Genomic DNA, 21,639 nt, shown 5'->3' with positions numbered 1-21,639 from the left:
CAGGAAAAAGTGATACGAAGGGAGAGAAAATAGGGCCAAGCGATTGTGAGGTGTGACTTTTTTCTGGAGAACGATTTTGTGATGCAAATGTATTACTCTTTTGAACGCATATTGTTTTGAGAAGCAAAACGCTTTATTTTTTAAACCCCAGCCAACTAGCCGGACTACCTTCATCAACACCAAAACGAGGCTGGAACTCGGCTCACAGGACGCAGCAGGGGGTAAGAAGATGTTCATAAATGATATTGCTAATATGGGATGTCATACAGCTTCATGTCAAAAGAGGCGGACTATCCCTTTAAGTGTGAGAAATGATAAAGAACTATAAACTAAATAACTTTGACATTCTGCTGAAGTCAGACTCTCTCAATATAAACAGTTCGTACAACTTCCACTTCAACATCCAATTTCCTTTTCAAGCACTCGAAGTAAATTATTATTTTATTCCAGTTGACACACTCACCCTCTTGTAAGTGTTTGGGAGAAGCATAAATAATCTATAATTCATTGTGACTGAATTTATGAATTAAAGCACGATGGGTCATTTTGGGGAGTTCATGATTAAGCTGTGATCGGGTTCCCATGAGTCCATATGATTAGCCAAAGCTCTGTGGGCCATCACGTCAAGATTGCAACACAATGTGGGAATTATTAGCAAAAGGAGGACACATAAATAATACAAATAAAAACATCAAGAAAAGTCCCCTCCAGCCTTGTTGGATATCCTTATTGGATAATGTTGATGCACGATATTGCTAGTATGGGATGTCATACAGCTTCATGTCAAAAGAGGCGAACTATCCCTTTAAGTCAGTCTCCCAGCATCTGTAAATGGATGTCGGAATCCTTAAGTTCCCTGTTTAATACTTTCTGTGTGACAGCAATCGCACGAACAAAAAAAGCCCTTCTCCATGGTCTTGGCAGTCTATTCTCACTCTCACTCACATGACACCCATTTAAGGGAACTCTTTCCTCACATCTCAGTTCCTCTATTTCCATGTACGTGACGTTTTTTTGAGACTCCGACGACCAGCCTATAAATACGTCTGCGGAGAGCAGATGTACGCACTTACACCAGATAAAAAGGGTTGGAAATATCCTCTAAACTGTCCAGAACATACCTAAAGGTTCGCATGGCGTGTGCTGAATGAATCTGAATAAATCGGTCTTGTGCTGCTTCAGATACTGACATGTGTCACTTAGCAGCAACAAGTACTGACAAGCGCTTATCACTGAAATCCTCAGTGGATATTAGCTGTCTGAGGACCTCAGCTGTGCTAAGTTTAATCAGGAAATAACACGCCTTTACTTAGAGCTCTGACAGTAATGTTCACGACATAACCGCTGCCTTCTGTAATCATAATAATATCGCAGACAGTCGATGATAACAGCTCAAATTTAATAAACTGATGTTGATATTCCCACCTTTTCTAAAGCGAGACCTACTTTTAATCAAACAATAATCTGCAGATTAACTGACAATAAACAATATTACAATGAGCATTTTTATCGTCTGCAGTTCTATCTGCATTAGGCATTAAGTAAATGCCTCCACCTTCCTCTTTAGGCGGCGTTCAGGTACGCTTTAATGATTAATAAAGCACCCAAACTGTGTCACTAATTTGGATATAAAAGGGTTTCTGCTCTGCGTAGCTGCTTAGAGCTGAAATAAATAACGAGGAGGCAACTTTTTTTGTTCCATTTGACAACTTTAAGTCTTTTTTTTTTGCCCCAGATGATACTTTTTTGCAGTCTTTCTCTCTTTTCTTGGTTTTTTTGAGGTAATACTTAAAGAAAAAACAACCCTTAGAACATTTAAGTGCTATTATTAACCAACCAGATGACATTTATCTTTGAAATATCAACTGTCCAAGGATCACACATACACAAAAAAAACAGTTAAATAACAATGAATTTTAAAAATAATCAATGAATGGGGCGTATTTTATTGACTGCCTGCTTGCAGAACATAAATACATTGAATTTAAATATGATGACTGATTCTTTCTTGTTAGTTAGAACTTGTTGAATTATCATAAAATAAATAAAACATATGCTGATCCAACACATTTATATTAAGCGGACAAAACAGAATGACTTAAAGCTGAAAACACAGCAATATGGAGCAATAATGGAAAGTTGCTTCTTTATGTTAATTTTTTTGGGTGCACATGATGCATCAGGTGACACAAAAAGCTCATTCTGCACCATAAGCATCTTCAGTTTTATATGTGTCAGACTCCTGACACATTATGTAAGTTTACTGCGTCTATATGGCATCACATAAGACTCGATTCGAACTCTCTGTGCACGGCAACGACTGTTTTGTTGATTATCCCCCGTCTCTACCTTTGGGGATGAGGGACCTCTCAGCGGGGAACACTTTTTCTCCACAAGCTGGAGCAGAGCCAGTGTTTATGCATGTCAACAAGTGATTATCGTGCACAGATATGCACGAATAAAGATGCTGCAAACTCTGGAAGTCATTGTTAAACAAAGCCACAACTCAGATGCTTACTTACCTGTAAGACTGACAATAGATTTAAGTGTTAATCTTAAAAGTTGGAGGGGAAGTTTCCACGTCCTACCACTTATTGAAAGAAGCAGCGATGCCCTGGCAACCTGTGATTAAATCTGCTAAACAAAAGCATGCAGAACGACTAATTCCTGATGAATCAGGATCACAAGATGTTGATATCGTGCCTTGGCAAGTTTTTCCGATGTTTGGAGGCTGGTTGACGTGATGTTAGTGCTTTGTTTCTGTTTTTAAAATCACCTGACAGGCGAGCGTGGGAGGGTATTGCCTACTTTGTGTCAGTCAGGTGATTTAAGGGAACTGGTTAGGTGAAGTGCGCTCCACCTCAGAGGCTCAAGTCAAGAGGTTTTAACTCATACTTACTCACCGTTAACAGAAACTACTTCTACTTCTGAAAGTGGATCATAGTCACACTTTAATTCGTATTCAAACCCCCCAAAAAATAGAGACGCAGAGGATGAATTTACACATTTTTTTCTAATTTGATGTCAATTTACAAGGTAATACAAGATAGTCATGTGATGATTTAAGTAAAATCATTCAAAACATCAAACATTTGCTGTTTGCAGCATCCTAAATATAAGGAGTTATTCTTATTATGATCTTCACACAAAGTTAGTGCACCCAAAAACAACTTTTAAATCTATTTTGCAATGGCTAAAAACAGCTTGAATTTCTGATCTGGAAAAAAAAAGATTAGCAATAGATCTTAAAACAGAAGACATCACCAGTTAATCTAAAAGGCTATAACGTGGAGGATTCACGTGAAATCTCTTAACTTTTCAGTGTTTTAACAATCAACAGATCAATAGGTCGCATGCTGTAAAGGGCTGAGGGTCAAAAACTAGAGGTCGAACACTATAATGTACAGAACGGGACACAATGTACTATATTTTTTAACAGCTTACCTTTTTTATCCATTAACCACATGAAAAGCAACCAGGGTGCGAATCCCACCGGGCCCCACAGCACCAGCACCGCGATGTCAGACTTTGTGAATCCGTAAGCGTGAGCAGCCGAGTTCTGGATGGGACCCCAGAAGTTCCACACCATCCCCTGCATCAGGGCCAGCAGGGAAAACAGGGTCAGAACCAGCCATCTTCTCCCGTACACTCGGCTGTTTACTGGCTGGCTGTTGGTCACCGCGTAAGAAGGAACGAGAAGCGGCTCCCTTTCGGCTTCGGTGCTCGGACCGGCACCCATAACGGCAGCTTCTCTGTCAGCTTACGCCGAATTCCGAGTTTAAAGGCTGTAAAACCAGAGGGAGCCGACGTAAAACTCGCCTTTTTGTCGACCACACAAAACAAAAACAGTCGACAGTCTTTTTTTTTTTTTAACTCTTTGGCTACTACTTCAACTGCGCATGTCCAAACGGAAATAGGTCAAGTGCGGAAACTGTCGTTAGGGAGACGCCATTTTGGCTCCTCTGGAATATTAGCGTCAGGCGGGTTTTTGGCGCGCTACCGGAACCAAAATGGAGCAGATTCAACAGAGAAACGTTCCAACTGTGAATTGAAACGGCACACTGTCACGTGAGTTTTGTTTACATCCGCCAGAACATCATCTGCACGTGTAGTGAGAGGTGAGTCCCGTTTCACCCCCCCACACTCCATATTTCCACGAAGCTAGCTAGAGTTAGCTCTACTGGGCTATTTTGACTGTGCTCATAGACAGAAGCTAGCCAACAGCGTCAGTTGTATTTTTCTGAAACAAATATGGCCCCGGAGTGCTGATAATCTCTCTGTTTGGGAGAGTAGAAGTTAAAAATGGACCTCAGTTGAGTTGTTTGGTGGTTCCTCTGTCAAAAATCACACTTACATCTTGGTTAGCGTGTCACGTCAAGCTAGTTAGCCACACTATCTTAACACCCTATCAGCGATAACAGCTTTAAGCAGCCGACTTCCGATTCGGAAGTTAGCTGGGAAATGAAGAAAAGGGTTATTACACCTCTTTTAAAGCACATCAGACACATCATCAAAAATAATCCCAGTGCAAAGAGTTGTTCCTTGCGATTAAAATAATAATACCGGTATTTTAAGAGGAATTGTGGGGATTCCCCTAAGTCAGGAAATTAGGAAATCTGTAATAAGACCACCCCCCCCAATCCAGATGAGTTGAAGAGGAGACGTTAGGATGCAGGGCTGGAGCAAAACTGAAAAAGTTCTTCTCTTGATCATCACTGGTCAAGCTCGGACCCCTGATGACGACACAGCAGGGACATCAGGAATACACAAACTCCAGGAACAGCTGTAACATCTGGTTGGCAACAGGTGGAGATTGCATCTCCAGATGTTCCTCTACTGGTTGTTTATTTTGTTTATTTGTTTATTAGGAGCCCCATTAGCTGCAGCAAGCTGCCGCTATTCTTCCTGGGGACCTCATCAAAATACATTAGAGATAAAGTACTTTACAAAAAATAATTTCATGGCATTGAGTACATTATACAATGCATTAATCAAAATTCACAATTCCATTACAAATTTCATGAAATCCAGAACATAAATACACAGTTTCCTTCCATCTAATCCAGTCATGATAGTTCCATACATACTAAATCAGTCCACAAGGTTGTGAATTCCTGTCGATATTGTCTAGTGGCAAGAGACAGTTGTTGCTGTCTTCAGGGTGATATATGAAGATTTCAACCACACCTCTTTATGCTACACTTCAACTTTCTTTATGTTCGTCAGTTTTTGTTTTGTTTTGTTATCTGGAATGAAAATTGAATTATTTGAAAAACTCATCCGTTTTGTTTGCTAGCGATCTGACATTCCCCATCAGTATCGAGGAAAGACCCGACCTGTATTTCCTCCACCCGTTTCTCCGTCTTGCACGAAATCCACTGCATTTTCTCTGCAAATCATCAGGGGGATTAGCTACTGTCGTTTGTCGACATTAATCTTACGTTGGCACGGCAACTCATCACAACAGATGTTTGAATGATACAAGGAGAATCCACTCGAGCACTGGAAAACATCGGGAAAAGGACGCCTTTATTCTTTATTTATGCCTTCTACAAGTCCAACTGCCGACCAAACTCTGTCACGGCCTGGACCGAGTCTGTTCCTCTGAAACGACCACTGAGGCAGCACATTAGCTCAGACCTCCCGTGTCTACAGGTGCCTCATTCTGTCATTTAGATGAATGTTTGGCTGGAACGGTGATTGATCTCCCATCTGGACTTCTTAAGGTTACTTTGAAGAAGAATATCCATCTCTTTTCTGTTCATATATCATAAAAAGTCCCACTCTTGGCCCATCTGAGCTTATCGGGCAGTAGAATCGTGCAATCCTAACCTAATTGTTTTTTTATAAACTAATCTGTATCTTGCAGACTATAATGGCTACTCCCAACCCCGTTAAACCCTTCAGCCCAGAGGAGACCCAGCGGATTCTGGGTAATTTACAGCAGCCTGCGGTCTTCCTGAACATGACCCGCGGCTGGCCCGTTCTCCACTGGACTGCAGAGCATCTGTCCAGTTGCCTCGGCGACAGACGCGTCAGATTCAGACTTGGGAGAAAAGAGGAACTGAACGGTAAGAACCGAAGATAATCCAAGTACCAAAAAGATCCAGTTCAGGCTCTAATCAGGCTGAAGTTGTTTTTGAATTGATGAACAATAGAATACAGTGGATGGCAAAAGAAAAGTACCGTTAGAATTGTTTTCTTTGGAGTCTGGTGCCTTTGCATCTTGGAAGCTGTAACAGAGGCAGAGGTGGGTAGAGCAGCCAAAAATTGTACTCAAGTAAAAGTACTGTTACTTCAGAATAATATGACTCAAGTAAAAGTAAAAAGTAATCATCCAAATAATTACTTGAGTAAGAGTAAAAAAGTGCTTGTTGAAGAAACTACTCAAGTACTGAGTAACTGTTGAGTAACGTCTGATTTATTTGTTAACACAAGCATTCAATCAGACAGACAAAAATACTAAATAATCATCTTTAGGCAAATTAGAGTTCATCAAATTGATAAAATAAATTAAAATGAATTAATTAATTACAAAATAGCTTAAATTAAAATAATCCAGGTAAATTCAAGAACTTCAATAAACAATAAAAGAGACTTAGGAAATGTTTAAAACATATGTAACCCATATGTAACCTAAAAAACAAACATTCATCTATCCATGGGGGGAAAAAACGAGTTTAGGAAACTTACCGCTACATGTTTCCTCAAGTTAGATGTTGAGTTTCTGCTGAAATGTGCGTTTGTTTTGGTTGACACAGAAGACACATAATGTAGCTGCTGTTTCTCACTCTTTGTAAGGTAAACATGCTTTCAGTATGAGGCCTCGTCTGCGTCTTCATTTCCCACCGTTGATTCTGACATTTTTCATCTGTTTCTTTGCTTGTTTGCTACGACTGTAAACTGTAAAGCTAACCCGTCCCGCCGCTGAGATTGAGTACGGTCACGTGACCAGACTGCACGGCTGCGTCTGATTGGTGGAACACAGTCAGGTGGTAGAGCCTTTGGCGGAAGTCTCTCTCTCTGTCAGAATAAAACATTAAAATGAGGCGTACGCGGGGGGATAAAAATAATGAGGCGTAGAATACCAAAGAGGTAAGAAGAAAAGTAACCAGCTCATTGTAGCCTAATGTAGCGGAGTAAGAGGACAGTTTCTGCTGCACACATCTACTCAAGTAAAAGTAAAAAGGATAGTGATTTAAAACTACTCCTTGAAGTACAATTTTTTTCAAAAACTTACTCAAGTAAATGTAACTCATTACTACCTTTTTTTGCACATTTAGCACAGAAACTGTCTCAGAATAAATCAGATTATGCTTGGATTCTGAAATACTTTAATCCAAACTGGTGTGGCTGAAGGTCTGATGAAATAAATGTCTGTTTCTATTGCCCGTTTTTTTTTTAATTTCAGTGTTTTCAGTAAGTGAATTATAATTTCTCTGCATGCGTGTTCCTCACTGAATCCACGGGGCAATTTGTTGCTTTGATCCACTTTTCATTTGGCATAAAATTACTGCCTGCAGTCTTGTGTAGTCTATCACCAGAGCTGATGAGGCTTTGGAGGCTGTTTAGTGATATGATTTATAATGCCACATAACCGCCGAAGATTTAGTTTTTCTTCTGAGCGTCGGATGTAAAAGTCTTGTTGATTGCAGGGATTCAGTATTGTTTACCAAAAAACACACAAAAACCTGGTAGATATTAGAGCTAGCCTCAGTCATTGATATTTACTGAGTGTAGCAAACGTTTCTCAGAGAGGTCGAGTCTTCCAGGTGTCAAGATTGTGAGGGATTAATGCTCGAGACACGGCCAAAAACCAACATTTGGCGGTCATGATCTTTGGGCCTCAGGCAGCACTGCACTGAAATAGAAATCACTGCATGCGTTCAAAAACACTTCTAAAAGCTGATGCCGGTGAACACAAATGTGAGTTAAACCCTCTGCCATGCAAAGACGGAACATATATAGACAAGATCCAGAAACCCTGCTGCCTTTTCTGGGCCTGAGCTCATTTAAGATGGACGAGGGGAAAGTAGGAAACTCTCCTGTGGTCTGATGAATCATGAATGCTGGATTCACTGAGCAAAAGAGCAGAGGGACTTATTCTTTTCGAGTTCAGAGCTGTCAGCCTGGGCGATATATACTGCACAAGTAAAGGAATTAATAAGATTGATCAGCTTCAGTGTTTGATTCATTCATTACGGGTTTGTTTTGTTTAGTTTCCCCATTTCCAGAATAAAGTCGGAACGTTTTGGCACAAAGTACTTACGTTTCCGTGTTAAAGAGAGAATTTTCTTCTTCCTGAAACTCTGAAGTAGAGTTTCACATTTTGTGTGCCTGCGTGCTGAAGCTGATTTGATTTGATCGTAATTATTCGGCTTTGTAGGAGCTATTTGTAAAGTTAGTTTTTTGATTTTTGGTTCTAGTTGTAAATTTAATTTGCTAATTATGAGTAACTTTATTTGATTAATTTGAGTGCTTTATTTAGATTAGATTTTTTGCTAATATTCTTTGCGAGTTATTTGTTTAGAATATTTTGCTAATTGGGTCACACTGGGCACCTGGAGTACCAGCATGCACCTGGGTGGGCCGATGGGTTTTTACCAGGGAAAAAGGAGAGAGCAGCAGGTTTTCTTTGTTCTTTTGTTTGTTTTATTGTTTGGAAATAAATCATCAGAAAACACAAGAATTCATTTTGGACATTCATCTTCTTTTGCCTGCGTTAAACCACATCCCCCATGGTGCATCAGTGGTCTTTTGATTTTGTTTGGTTTAAGTTTAATTTGTTTTTTATGGACAAATGGTCACTACAGGCTTTAATCAAGTTATTTCAGTAAAGTATTTCATTTTTAATCCTCCTCCGCCGATGTGTTTTCTTTGTAGTGCTTTAATGCAGGTTAAAATGTTGCTCTATTCATTTATGTTTCACATTCCAGTTTGATTTTGCTTCCATATGTCTGAAAAAAGCTAAAGTAACGACTCATTGTTGTTATAAATGAGAGTTTTCAGCTGCACCTGCTGACAGAAACTTCATCACTTCTGATTAAGATTAAACTTTCTGTTAAAGTGGGTGGAAATTCTGCCTTTAATGTCACACACATTGATGCGTTTCTGGTAAATTAAGTTGAATTGTTTTACTGAAACAGTTTTCCGGTGATTACTCTCCTTCTTGCCCCCGTTTTGAGTACTTTTCTCTTGCTCTTCAGCTCCTCTGTTTGAGACCCAGTGCTCCTATGTCGAGGCCAAAGTGGCTCAGTTTCTCAGCTGGACTCGGGGTCAGACTGATGTGGGACCTTTTTCTGAATACCCCTCCTCAGAGTATTGGGCTTACGCTGACTACAAGTACATCGCCATGTTGTTCCAGGACCGGCCTCTCATGTTTGAGGTAATCATCCCGCTGCTACACACACGCCGACACATTTCTGCCGCATCCTGGTCTCACGATCCAAGTTAAATCTGAATATTAAAGCTTGTTTTAATTCTATTTTCCATGCGACACAGATGCATTGCCATCTTGCAGTTTAAAAAAAAGGTTAAAAAAAGACATCGCACGCTGTCTTAGCAATCAAAGCCACATTTTAATTAAGACGATGACACATTTAGAAGCTGCATTCTTCAAGGTTTATTTGAGGATGCGATTATCTCACTTTAACCTCGTTGTAAGAGATTTGATGCATCGACAAATTGAAAACTGACAAATGAAAAATGCAAATTGATGGAGCCCAAACATCCCTCCCCAGTTCTCGTTTATATTCGTACATTTGCTCCCCTTGTTTTGACATTTTCAATTAAAAAAATCTTGAGCTTTTCCCCACGGCAGCTTCATATTAGCTGCTATTCTTGTCCTCTGGTAGGTAACGATGTAAAAGTGTCATCCTGTCTTGAGCTACTGCCAGAAAGTTATTCCATTTTTATATGAGTGATATATTTTTATTGGGCATCCACCTGCAATTATTACCTACTGACATTCACGCCTCTGAGATAGGCACACACAGGCTTTACAGGATGAATGGTGCCGCGAAAGCAGCTTCCAGAGGCTAAATTGACCAGTCTGTCATTTATAGCAGCTTTCATGTAGAGTAATGACTTCATTATTCAGGGTGATTGCTACATTCTTGGGCTCTGACGGCAGAGTTTTCCTTGGAAAAAAAGACTATTCTGTAGCTTGGTTCCTCGACACGGAGCGCTTCATGATCAGCGATGAAACAACCTGTCACAGTGTGTTAAAGGTCAGGCTGACAGAGTTTGAACTATAAGCTTGTCATAATCAGGGACAAAGTTAGACAAAACTTTCCATTAAAAAGTCATGAATGGCCTTTTGTTTTCTTTTTTTTTTTTTTCTTTTTGTTTATATTTTTTATTTATATATATATATATATATATATATATATATATATATATATAATTATTATTTTTTTCTGCCTACTTTATTCACTTACTTTACTGAAGGTAACCATGTTTATGTCTTGTCTTTGTTTTTGGTTTCGTTCTTTTTGTTTTTCCTCACACTTATCCAGCTCAACTGGGTGCACTAACCTGTTTATATAAAGTAATAAGGGTCTCTTGGATGGGTGGGATGGGTGTTGGGTTATGCAGAAAAATGAAAATGTGACTCTTCTGATGTATTGTCTACTGCAACCGTGAATCAATAAAAATATTATAAAAAAAAAAAAAAAAAGAAGTCATGAATGGCGGGTGTTTGTTGCAGGATGTAAAGTGGTCGGAGTTTGGTTTTAAGGGGCGTAACGGGAGAGAGAGCACCTTATGGATCGGCACCGAGGGGGCCAACACGCCGTGCCACCTGGACTCTTATGGCTGTAACCTGGTGCTGCAGGTTCAAGGACGGTAAGAAGGATCCTTCATCAAAACCCAGACTTTGCTTATAAGGGTACACGTGTTAATTTAAACCTGAGTACAGCAGCGAACAACATGAAGATGCAAAGATGTAGAGGTTCTTATTTAAACTGCTCTGTTTTGTGTTGAGACAACGTTTCCAGCCTGACACACATGCCAGCGTTTGTGGGGTTTTTTTTAAATTCATTTCTCAGCAAGTTTCCAAGTTGACTTCTGTTGAATAAACTATATTCTTGGCTTAAAAAACCTTTCATAAAAAGAGAGAAAAGTCAAAAATCACATGTACAAGCATCTTAAAGGGATAGTTCGCCTCTTTTGACATGAAGCTGTATGACATCCCATATTAGCAACATCATTTATGAACATTTTCTTACCCCCTGCTGCTTCCTGTGAGCCGAGTTCCAGCCTCGTTTTGGCGTTGACGAAGGTAGTTCGCTTTATTTTTGTGGCCCAAGCCAACTACCTTCATCAACACCAAAACTCAGCTGGAACTCGGCTCACAGGACGCAGCAGGGGGTAAGAAAATGTTCATAAATGATGTTGCTAATATGGGATGTCATACAGCTTCATGTCAAAAGAGGCGAACTATCCCTTTAAATGGCTTCAAGTTAGGTTTCTGCTTCTGTTTTTACTGTTTGTTGGATTTTTCTTGTTTAATGTTACATTCTGTGCTTTTCTTAAGGTTGTATGTTGCACTTTTAGGGTTAAAGGGAATGCTGCTATATTTTTAGTTATTGTTTCATTGATAAAAGGAAACACATGAGTATGCGCTGTGTGGTTTGCAGAGATTCTGTAGAGTGTGGGGTACCTGAGTCGTATTCAGTCCCTGTAGAACCAAAGTTGAGCTGCCCCTCGTCACGTATCCTGTTTGTGATTTTTCACGGACAGGATTTCGAGGCGTAGTTTGGGGTTTGGAAACCTCAGGGTTGATGATGTGGTTCTGTTGGCTTCTTCAAGCCATGACCTTCAGTCCACAGCTGAGTGTGAAGCAGCCGGGGTGAAAGTCGGCTCTTCCAGATCCGAGGCCGCGGTTCTCAAGCAGAAAAAGGTGGAGTGCTGTGCTTCGTCAGCGGTAACGAGGGCGCTGCTTCTTCTTTTGCCTTTGTGGGTTCCCACCAGCTTCCTCCTGCAGTCCAGAAACATACATATTACATTAACTGGCGTCTCCAAAGTGACCGCAGATGTATGATTGGACTGGTGATCTCCAGTGTGTTCTCTGCCTCTCACCTGATGAAAGCTGTGATAGGGGATGTAGGAGCTATTTGTAAAGTTAGTTTTTTTTTTTTTTTGGTTCTAGTTGTAAATTTAATTTGCTAATTATGAGTAACTTTATTTGATTAATTTGAGTGCTTTATTTAGATTAGATTTTTTGCTAATATTCTTTGCGAGTTATTTGTTTAGAATATTTTGCTAATTGGGTCACACTGGGCACCTGGAGTACCAGCATGCACCTGGGTGGGCCGATGGGTTTTTATCAGGGAAAAAGGAGAGAGCAGCAGGTTTTCTTTGTTCTTTTGTTTGTTTTATTGTTTTGAAATAAATCATCAGAAAACGCAAGAATTCATTTTGGACATTCATGTTCTTTTGCCTGCGTTAAACCACATCCCCCATGGTGCATCAGTGGTCTTTTGATTTTGTTTGGTTTAAGTTGAATTAGTTTTTTTATGGACAAATGGCCATTACAGGGGATAAGTGCATATGGAAAATGAAAACATCTTAACATATACTAGAAAACACAAGAGAAAGCTGTCTGATTTAGCACGCGCCACTCTTTTATGGGAACATAAAAATCCTTTTTCTTACTGTTTTTGTTCTTTTAATCGTTGTTTTGGTTATCAAAGGTATGTTTCCAGGGCATGACATGCCAACGTTGCATGGATATGGAACGGTGGCCAAACGATTTGGTCCTTAAACCCATTGCAGTGCTCGATGTTGTTGGTACTTTCTGCTGCAGAACTGCCTTGCAACTACAGCAGACGCAACACTATTAAACTTATTTAAGGTGGCATCTCAAAGCCCTGTAAGGTGGCCCATATTTCTCACTGAAAACTAAAATGTTAAAACCTGCTGGGGCAATAGTGACCATGCAAGAAAAACATTCAACATCTGTGTGCACATTGTTTCATTGGGCAATAGAGAGGTTTAAAGGGGGGGGTGCTCACTGAGAAATGTCCAATTTAAAGTGACACTGCCCTGTGAAGCTTGTCATGCTGGTGGATTTCAGAGGCAGGAGCTGTAACTGAGCAGGGAGAGGGCTCAGGAATCCATACAAGTGCATCTGTTTTGCAGCACACTGTTTATTGTGAGGTTTTCTGCCTGTTAATCTACTTACTTTTCTGCAATACTGACTGGAGCAGGGTTCAGCTGCCGCTGACAGACAGCGTGATCTGTCCTCTGCCCTCTGGAAAAGATTCAATTTGTTGCTCTGCTCACCAGAGAAGGAGGAAGGTGGAGGTGGAGGTGGAGGGGCACAAATGAAAGGGGGAAAAAAAGGCCTGCCTTATCTCACTGTTCTCCTGGAGAGCAGCGGTTATATCTCACTCTTTGTAATTGGGTCTCAGGTTCTTTCATTTGGTATTGATCTCAAATGGGAACGAAATCCAGCTCAAGCTGTTCTTTGACACTCCTGATTAATGAAAATACAAGTGATCCCGTGATATTTTGCCCTGTTGTGGCTCAGATGAGCAGGAAACAACACTGAGTGTTCCTAAATAAACAATTCATTGAAGGTATTTTAAGTACATGGTTTGGACGTTGGATTCCTCAAATGGAAAAGATCCCAGGTTGATTTTATTTAGAAAAAACGTATCACAGAAGAAACAAGTTTTGGATTGTCTGCTACAGCCAGCAGTACTGAATATATTTAAATCTGCAGCATGCCGTCAGTGTACCATGTTGGATTTTATATGCATATATTTAGCTCATTTCTGAGGCCGTTTTTCACCGTTGTATCTAAGTGAGCTTAGATTTACCACATTAACCAGATCATTAGTTGACGTTGCATCATCTGAATAAACAACAGGTCAAATTGAAGCATCATGTTTGCTGTCTATAGGAAGCGTTGGCACCTCTTTCCCCCAGAGGATACGGCGAACCTTTACCCAACGAGGATCCCCTTTGAGGAGTCCAGTGTCTTCAGCAAGGTGGATGTTCTCCATCCAGACCTGAGGAGGTTCCCTGCGTTTCAGGCTGCCAAAGCCCACGTTGTCACTCTGCAGCCTGGACAGGTCAGAATTTTTCAAGGTTTTTTTTTTTTTTTAATGACAAAAGAATGGAGAATTTTAATTTTACCAATAACGTTTACTCTTCTTATTTACCACAGTTTCTATCAGGTAATGAATATGAGACCGTCTCCAATGAAAATCCCATTTTTTTAATGTTGGTAGTACCAACGTACATGAGTATTTGGAACCATGTACTAATGACCTGAATATATCTCAGGATAATCAATACCGGCTATGAAGGTCTCATAACAAACATTAAATGTGTTTTTTGAGCAAACAGAGAGCAGCAAAACAACAGTAGAGACAGAGAGTCGTATCACAGTGAAATAGGGTTTCCCAACAAGTGTTAATATGCTAGAACAGAAACCTGGCATCTTTTAGTTCCCATTTGCTTGAGAGTTCCTGATTTAACGAGCCGTTCTTGATTTTCACTCCTTAAGTTGACTCCGCCTCCTCTGCTAAGCCCCGCCCACTCACATCCACCCTGCTGGACGGATGAAGCCAACTTCTAGTCTTTGTTCTTTGACTTATTTGAAATGTTGTCCTCGCACTGAACTCTTTATCATTTTATACCAAATGGTGATTTGTGAATGGTGAATCAGTTACAATAAAATTTAATTTCATTGTCCTTAAACTGCAGTTCGGTAAAAGTAGACTCAACGGTAAGATTTCTTTGTCTTTGTGTCCTTCATAAAAATATCAATTATAGCAACCGTCCTGTCTTCTAATTAAAACGAGGCCTCCGCAGTTATGCTGCCTGATTAAACTGGGGTTTTATGTTTAAGACGGCAGCCTGAAGAGCTCCTTTAAAACAAGCCGCATCAGTCTTCCTGATGTCTTGTCAGAAGGGAAGTAAATGGGGTCGGGTCCAGGCCAGTCTGCTGACTGACGCATCCGTCAGGTTCCTGTCATCTGGTCTCCTTTAGAAGTCGGTGAGCTCCACGTTGCGACTAATTTGTTGTGAAGTCTGAGATCGACTTTCATGATTGTTCTCACATAGGTCCTCCATCAATCCTAAATTAAGCGTGAAGATCCTTGTGTTTGTATTCATCCTGCTTTACCTTGTTTCAGATTCAAACTGCATTGTTTTGTTTCTCAAGAGTCGATACGGCAACAATGGAAGTAGCCACGTGTCCCTCCTGTAGCATACCAAATGCCCTCCTGTTAGCATACCAAATACCCTTCTGTAGCATACCAAATACCCTCCTGTTAGCATACCTAATACCCTCCTGTTAGCATACCAAATACCCTCCTGTAGCATACCAAATACCCTCCTGTAGCATACCAAATACCCTCCTGTAGCATACCAAATACCCTCCTGTTAGCATACCTAATACCCTCCTGTTAGCATACCTAATACCCTCCTGTTAGCATACCAAATACCCTCCTGTAGCATACCAAATACCCTCCTGTTAGCATACCAAATACCCTTCTGTAGCATACCAAATACCCTCCTGTTAGCATACCTAATACCTACCTGTAGCATACCAAATACCCTCCTGTTAGCATACCTAATACCTACCTGTAACATACCAAATACCCTCCTGTAACATCACTAAATACCCTCCTGTAGCATACCAAATACCCTCCTGTTAGCATACCAAATACCCTCCTGTAGCATACCAAATATCCTCCTGTTAGCATACCTAATACCCTCCTGTAGCATACCAAATACCCTCCTGTTAGCATACCAAATACCCTCCTGCTAGCATACCTAATACCCTCCTGTTATCATACCAAATACCCTCCTGTTATCATACCAAATACCCTCCTGTTATCATACCAAATACCCTCCTGTTATCATACCAAATACCCTCCTGTTAGCATACCTAATACTCTCCTGTTGGCATACCAAATACCCTCCTGTAACATCACTAAATACCCTCCTGTAGCATATCAAATACTCTCCTGTAACATCACTAAATACCCTCCTGTAGCATATCAAATACCCTCCTGTAACATCACTAAATACCCTCCTGTAGCATACCAAATACCCTCCTGTAACATCACTAAATACCCTCCTGTAGCATATCAAATACTCTCCTGTAGCATACCTAATATCCTCCTGTTATCATACCAAATACCCTCCTGTAACATCACTAAATACCCTCCTGTAGCATATCAAATTCTCTCCTGTTAGCATACCAAATACCCTCCTAGCATAAATATCCTGCTGTTAGCATACCTAATACCCTCCTGTAGCATACCAAATACCCTCCTGTAGCATACTAAATGCCCTCCTGTTAGCATCACCAAATCCAGGCTGCCGGCTGATTGTGAATTGATTCATAGGTCAGTCACTGCTGACTTTTTTTTTTGGTTTATTGGGAAATCAATCCTGAGTAAAAATGCCCCAAATTGGTTTAATCTTTTTGGAAAAATATTAAGATAGTTTTTAGTCTTTTCCTGTCTTTGTGTAACTAAGTCCTGTCCAGTCTAAGTGACCGTTTGACCTTTGCACTTTCGACGTTTGATGTCATCGGCCTCCTTCAGTCATCGGCCTCCTTCAGTCTTCTGCCGCTGTGCGAATAAGTAACCTTTAGCTCTTCCAGTCAATATTCCTGCTGGCTTCGGTGTGACATCTCCATGCTGTTTACACCTTTTGTGCTTAGATTTGTGTCATTTTACACTCGGAAATACTTCAGTTGTTGAAATAGAGAGGATAGTTTTTGGCACCTTTAGCTGTATCCTACAGGGTGACTCCACCTCAGCAAATCAAACCAAAGGACGGATCATTCCTCTTGTCTTGTCAGACCATAGGCTACCATTGAATCAAGGCTGTGGCCTGGAATCAATACGCCATCTCCTTTTTTAATGTAGTCGCTTTATGAATTTACTGACCTCTGAAATCCTGGAGGGGTGGTTTGCGCTGCCATCTAGTGGACTAACTGTGCAGTTACGGATTCCTCTGGGCTTTATCTTACAGTCTTTGGAAGACGAAGTAAAAAAAGACCGTTATTTTCATTTTATTTTCATTTTTGTGCAGGTGCTTTATGTCCCCAGACACTGGTGGCACTACGTGGAGTCGGTAGATCCCATCACCGTCAGTGTCAACTCCTGGATCGAGCTGGTAAGCCCCATCATGTCTCTCCTCTATCCTAAGGTCTTCATCTCAAAACTTGAAATGCCGAGACGGTAATCTTTATTCCAGACCCAATGTGACATTTGAAAGAAGGTGGCATGCCTCTGCCCTGAAAATTCTCCCGCTAACGTTGATCCTGACAGCGATTAGCGCTCCCAGATTAAGGCCCCTGTCGTGTTTGAGTAATGCACAGGCCTGGCAGTAAAAGATTCCCTGTCAGTATGATGACTGTGTGTGTGCACAGGGAGGAGAAGGTGCCGCATGAATAAAAGCTCCCCCTCTGCTAGACAAATGTTTATCCGAAGGGTTTCTCTTAAACTTTCCCTGCAAGGTCACAGACACAACAAGCTTGTGCATGCATCAAACCCTGAGATGACCTTGCTGTCATTTAGCGTGATTATGCCGCACACGCTCCTGTGTTCAGCTCTCTGCTCCTGCACAGGAAGTGGATGACGTGGCGAGAGTCGGCGAAGCTGTGACCAAGACGGTCGTCTGCGCAATTAAAAGTGCTGAGAGTGATGACAACGCTGACATCTGGCTCAACCCCACTGAGGTAACCAATGATAATTGCCTGATTAGTAGATCTCTTCTCACCGGTAGCCCTGCAGGAGAGTTACCGGGCACCTGGTGTTTATTCACAAAGAAAAACCCAAATTAACTGAGAAATATGATATTATTCTGTCATTAATAATGTATTGAGATTATTACATTGGCTGTAATATAACTTTCAGTGGTTTTATTTCACAGGTATGTCTTCTGACTTCTGATTTGTCATCAATTTGATTATTTTTATTTAGATATTTAGGACAGTTTAGTTGCAATAAATAGGTAGAAAAGTAATAAAAGTAGTTTAACCCGTGACGTGAACTGGACGTATAGTAGAAATGATGCTGCATCTCAATCATATTTGCAAAAATATGATTATGATTAAATATGATTATGTTTAATGAACATAATAAATGTTCATTAAACTGCATTTACTGGCTGTTTTCTGGCCAGTCCTGATCAGTGACTATCCGTAACAGAGCTGCCATCATATATTGTTTAGGGCTGGGCAACGATTAAAATATTTAATCGAATTAATCACATGATTTCCCCGATTAATCACGATTAATCGCATTTGTACGCAAAATCCAAAAATGAATCCAAAAGTAGTGTATAGCTTTTAGCATTTAGCTTTATTTTAAATGTATTGCCATATGAATGAAAGTGCCATAACATTTGTTGTGCAAACACACTTTTAACATCAGCATCTTTCTGTAGTTTTTATGTAGAAGCCTCGCTCCACTGTCTGTTTCCTTGAATGACTTGCTGCTATCAGTTGTGTGTTTTGCCTTTAAGTGATATTTTAGACTGGAACTACTACGCTGAGAAGACAATTCAACTTGGCAGTGTTTACAGATGACTTTGGTTCTGTGGACTCCGCCGTCTGGAAGAACTTTAAAATGAAAATGGCCGAGTAAAAGTTCCGTACCCTTCTCCATGTTTGGTGGATCCGCCGATTACTTTCTTTTCCTGTTCCACAGCAGACAGCAACAGACTTTTACAAAATAAAAGCCTGTGAGCAACAGACTTTTACATAATAAAAGCCTTCGCTAATGCGCGATAAAATATTTATTGGCGTTAAATAATTAACGAGTTAACACAATAATAATGAGTTAACTCGCCCAGCCCTAATATTGTTATTTATTGAGCTTTAGAGCTTGTCGAGTTTAGCTGGTAACTAGAGTTATGCTGCTGTTTACATTCTTTATGCCAATAAAGTTGACTACTTGTTGGACGCTTTGATTACAGCACACATTTGCAACGTTACATCATTTATTTCTGTCCAGACTCTTTTGCCAAGTCTTCTCCGGCACCTCCTAAAGATTCCCTGTCGGGTTAAAGTCTGGACTCACTGAACCACGTGCATTTTTATCAGATATTTAGTTTAATTCTCATTTTATTTTTGCCTTTTCTGGTTTTGTCTTTGGGGGAAACAAAGGAGCAGGTTTTTTTTCTTATAACCTCAGTAGTTTAAATGTTGTTTGACCCTTTTTCTTGCAGGAAGGAAACGCCTCCCATGATGAAAACATGCAGTATCTGAGCCTGGCGGTGGCAGCATGTGCTCAGAGAACGCGCGGCCTCGCAGACGCTCATCCGATCAAGCGGGACTCGAGCGGACGAGTAAAGATGAACAGTAAAAGTAAAGAAGTCCAGGTTGGGGTTCCGTTTGGACCGCATCTCGTCCCCGTGTGCTGTCAGCGAGATAGACCAAGGAGGACGACCCAAAAAGACGAAGAGAACGGTGATGTCACCTCTCCAGAGGCCTGCGCCGTTAGCTCAGAGGAAGCTCTGGGAGCCACGTGTGCTGCTGGTTTAGCTCGGGTCAGAACAGATGCAGATGGAGCACCAGAGCTCTCCTCAGAGGATAATAAAGAACCAACACATGCACTCATAACCACTAACGACCTGTTGGCCTGTCTGCTCCACCCTGATGTCATCAGCCGCGTCACTGAACTGCTCCTAGACAGACACAAAGGAGGTCGGCTTTAATGTTCACCTCAGCGTGAAACAAAAAGCTCTCACTGAGACGGAGCTACCTGTTAATTTACAGGAGCAGGAACCACAGATGTGAGCAAACAGCGACCGCGTGATGAGGCACGCCATCAAGCCGCTCTGACATTTCCGTGTTTTGTTGTCCTCCACTCGCTAATCCTGTTTGGTTTTTCCAGAATGGCAGAAAACGACCACCCCAATCACGTTAGGATGCTAATAAACCCAATGACTCACGGTGATATTCCACATTTGTTTTCTGCGTAATGCTTCCCTGTCATTCGGTAATGAGAATTGTCACCGAACAGTCGGCAATCATGTGATGAATGAAAGTGGTCTGTCCGAATATTCTGCTGCCACGCTGAGCAGAGGAAGCACAGCTGCGTGCCGGGTTTGAGGAACAAAACGCCATCCTTCCAGATGAGTTCCTTCTCCTTTGATCCGAGCATGAATGCTCAGATTTTACACCCCGGCGAAGCATTGTGGCGCAAAGCTCTTCATCTTTATTCTGATGAATGAGGAGGGAAAGGAAAATGCATTTAAAACACACACAAATGTTTTTAAGTGGTCAATACCTTGAGAAAGCCATCCATGCCCTGATAAGTTCAAGGTCAGACTATTTTAATGCGCTTTATGTCGGCGTCTCCCAGTCTTCTCTCAGCCGCCTTCAGCTGGTGCAGAACGCTGCTGCCCGTCTTTAACCAACACCAACAGACGTGTGCACATCACTCCTGTTCTTAACTCCCTCCATTGGCTTCCTGTCCTTTATAGAACTGATTTTAAACTTTTAAAGGGATAGTTCGCCTCTTTTGACATGAAGCTGTATGACATCCCATATCAGCAATATCGTTTATGAACATTTTCTTACCCCCTGCTGCGTCCTGTGAGCCGAGTTCCAGCCTCGTTTTGGCGTTGATGAAGGTAGTCCGGCTAGCTGGCTGGGGTTTAAAAAATAAAGCGTTTTGCTTCTCAAAACAATATGCGTTCAAAAGAGTAATACATTTGCATCACAAAATCGTTGTCCAGGAACCTCACAATCGCTTGGCCCTATTTTCTCTCCCTTCGTATCACTGCCTGCTGCCGACAGCCGCGCCTGTTACGGTGTTTGCTGCTCGGAAGCAGGGGACTGCTCGGTCTACACAGCAGGCAGTGATTTTTGTGGCCCCAGAAAACTAGCCGGACTACCTTCGTCAACGTCAAAACGAGGCTGGAACTCGGCTCACAGGACGCAGCAGGGGGTAAGAAGATGTTCATAAATGATGTTGCTAATATGGGATGTCATACAGCTTCATGTCAAAAGAGGCGAACTATCCCTTTAATGTTTGTTTTTAAAGCTCTTAACGGCCTCGCCCCATCGTATTTATCTGAGCTTTTAACAGTCCTGGTAGAGCTCGGAGGTCAACAGATCAGTTTCTGCTGGAAGTGCCCAGGTCAGAATACAAACCCTGGGGTGAGCGAGCCTTTTCCCAAAGCTGCCCCCAGGCTCTGGAATAAGCTCCAAGCTAAAAGTAGGCTAAACACCTACTTATTTAGGATGGCTTTAATACCCAGTAGTATGATGACACTTATCTTATTCGATTTTATTGTTTTTACTTCTTCTCTTTATTTATAACCTGCTGCAAAGCCCTTTGGTACACCATCAGGATAGTCTGTAGAGGGCTGTAGAAATAAAGTACATTTAATATTTATTAAGAATTACAAACGGCACAAAACAAGCTTCAGCATCATAGTCACCGAACTTTATAGGGAGCAGCATAATTTACATTTTTCCGGGAATAAAAACCACAAATAAAACACCCCAATGACCACAGCTATGATCTAGTGTCGCCTGTTTGAGTCCATAAAAAACATAAAGCACATGAGCGTTACCCCTCAGTGGGCTTTCACACGGCACAGGTATTGATTTGGACAACATTGAGCTCTAAATCTTGCTCTGTTGTCCCA

General features: G+C 41.1%; 2 protein-coding genes across 3 annotated transcripts in view; one reads left to right on the top strand and one right to left on the bottom strand.

Annotated features, from left to right (window-relative positions):
* The window catches only part of slc49a4 (solute carrier family 49 member 4), a 60,079-nt gene extending 56,184 nt beyond the window's left edge, over positions 1 to 3,895 (bottom strand). The window contains exon 1 of one of the 2 annotated variants that reach the window (XR_012772560.1): positions 3,445 to 3,895. Coding sequence is in view for 1 of the 2 variants with exons in the window: in XM_075479973.1 (XP_075336088.1) it covers positions 3,445 to 3,739 (295 nt within the window). In the remaining variant the exon portion in view is untranslated. The remainder of the gene's footprint in view (positions 1 to 3,444) is intronic. The other variant, XM_075479973.1, reaches the window with a different exon arrangement.
* On the top strand, positions 3,704 to 20,490 carry hspbap1 (hspb associated protein 1). The gene is made up of 8 exons (XM_075479975.1): positions 3,704 to 4,118; positions 5,870 to 6,071; positions 9,207 to 9,385; positions 10,709 to 10,845; positions 13,910 to 14,081; positions 17,065 to 17,148; positions 17,603 to 17,713; positions 19,207 to 20,490. Exons 2-8 carry the CDS (start codon positions 5,876 to 5,878, stop codon positions 19,693 to 19,695), a joined length of 1,368 nt encoding a protein of 455 aa, XP_075336090.1. The 5' UTR covers positions 3,704 to 4,118; positions 5,870 to 5,875; the 3' UTR covers positions 19,696 to 20,490.
* The last annotated feature ends 1,149 nt before the right edge of the window (positions 20,491 to 21,639 follow it).

The sequence above is a fragment of the Odontesthes bonariensis genome, chromosome 12 (assembly GCF_027942865.1).
Source record: "Odontesthes bonariensis isolate fOdoBon6 chromosome 12, fOdoBon6.hap1, whole genome shotgun sequence".
NCBI classification, from domain to species: domain Eukaryota; kingdom Metazoa; phylum Chordata; class Actinopteri; order Atheriniformes; family Atherinopsidae; genus Odontesthes; species Odontesthes bonariensis.
The sequence above is the reverse complement of the archived record's forward strand: the minus strand, read 5'-3'. Positions and strand labels throughout refer to the sequence as shown.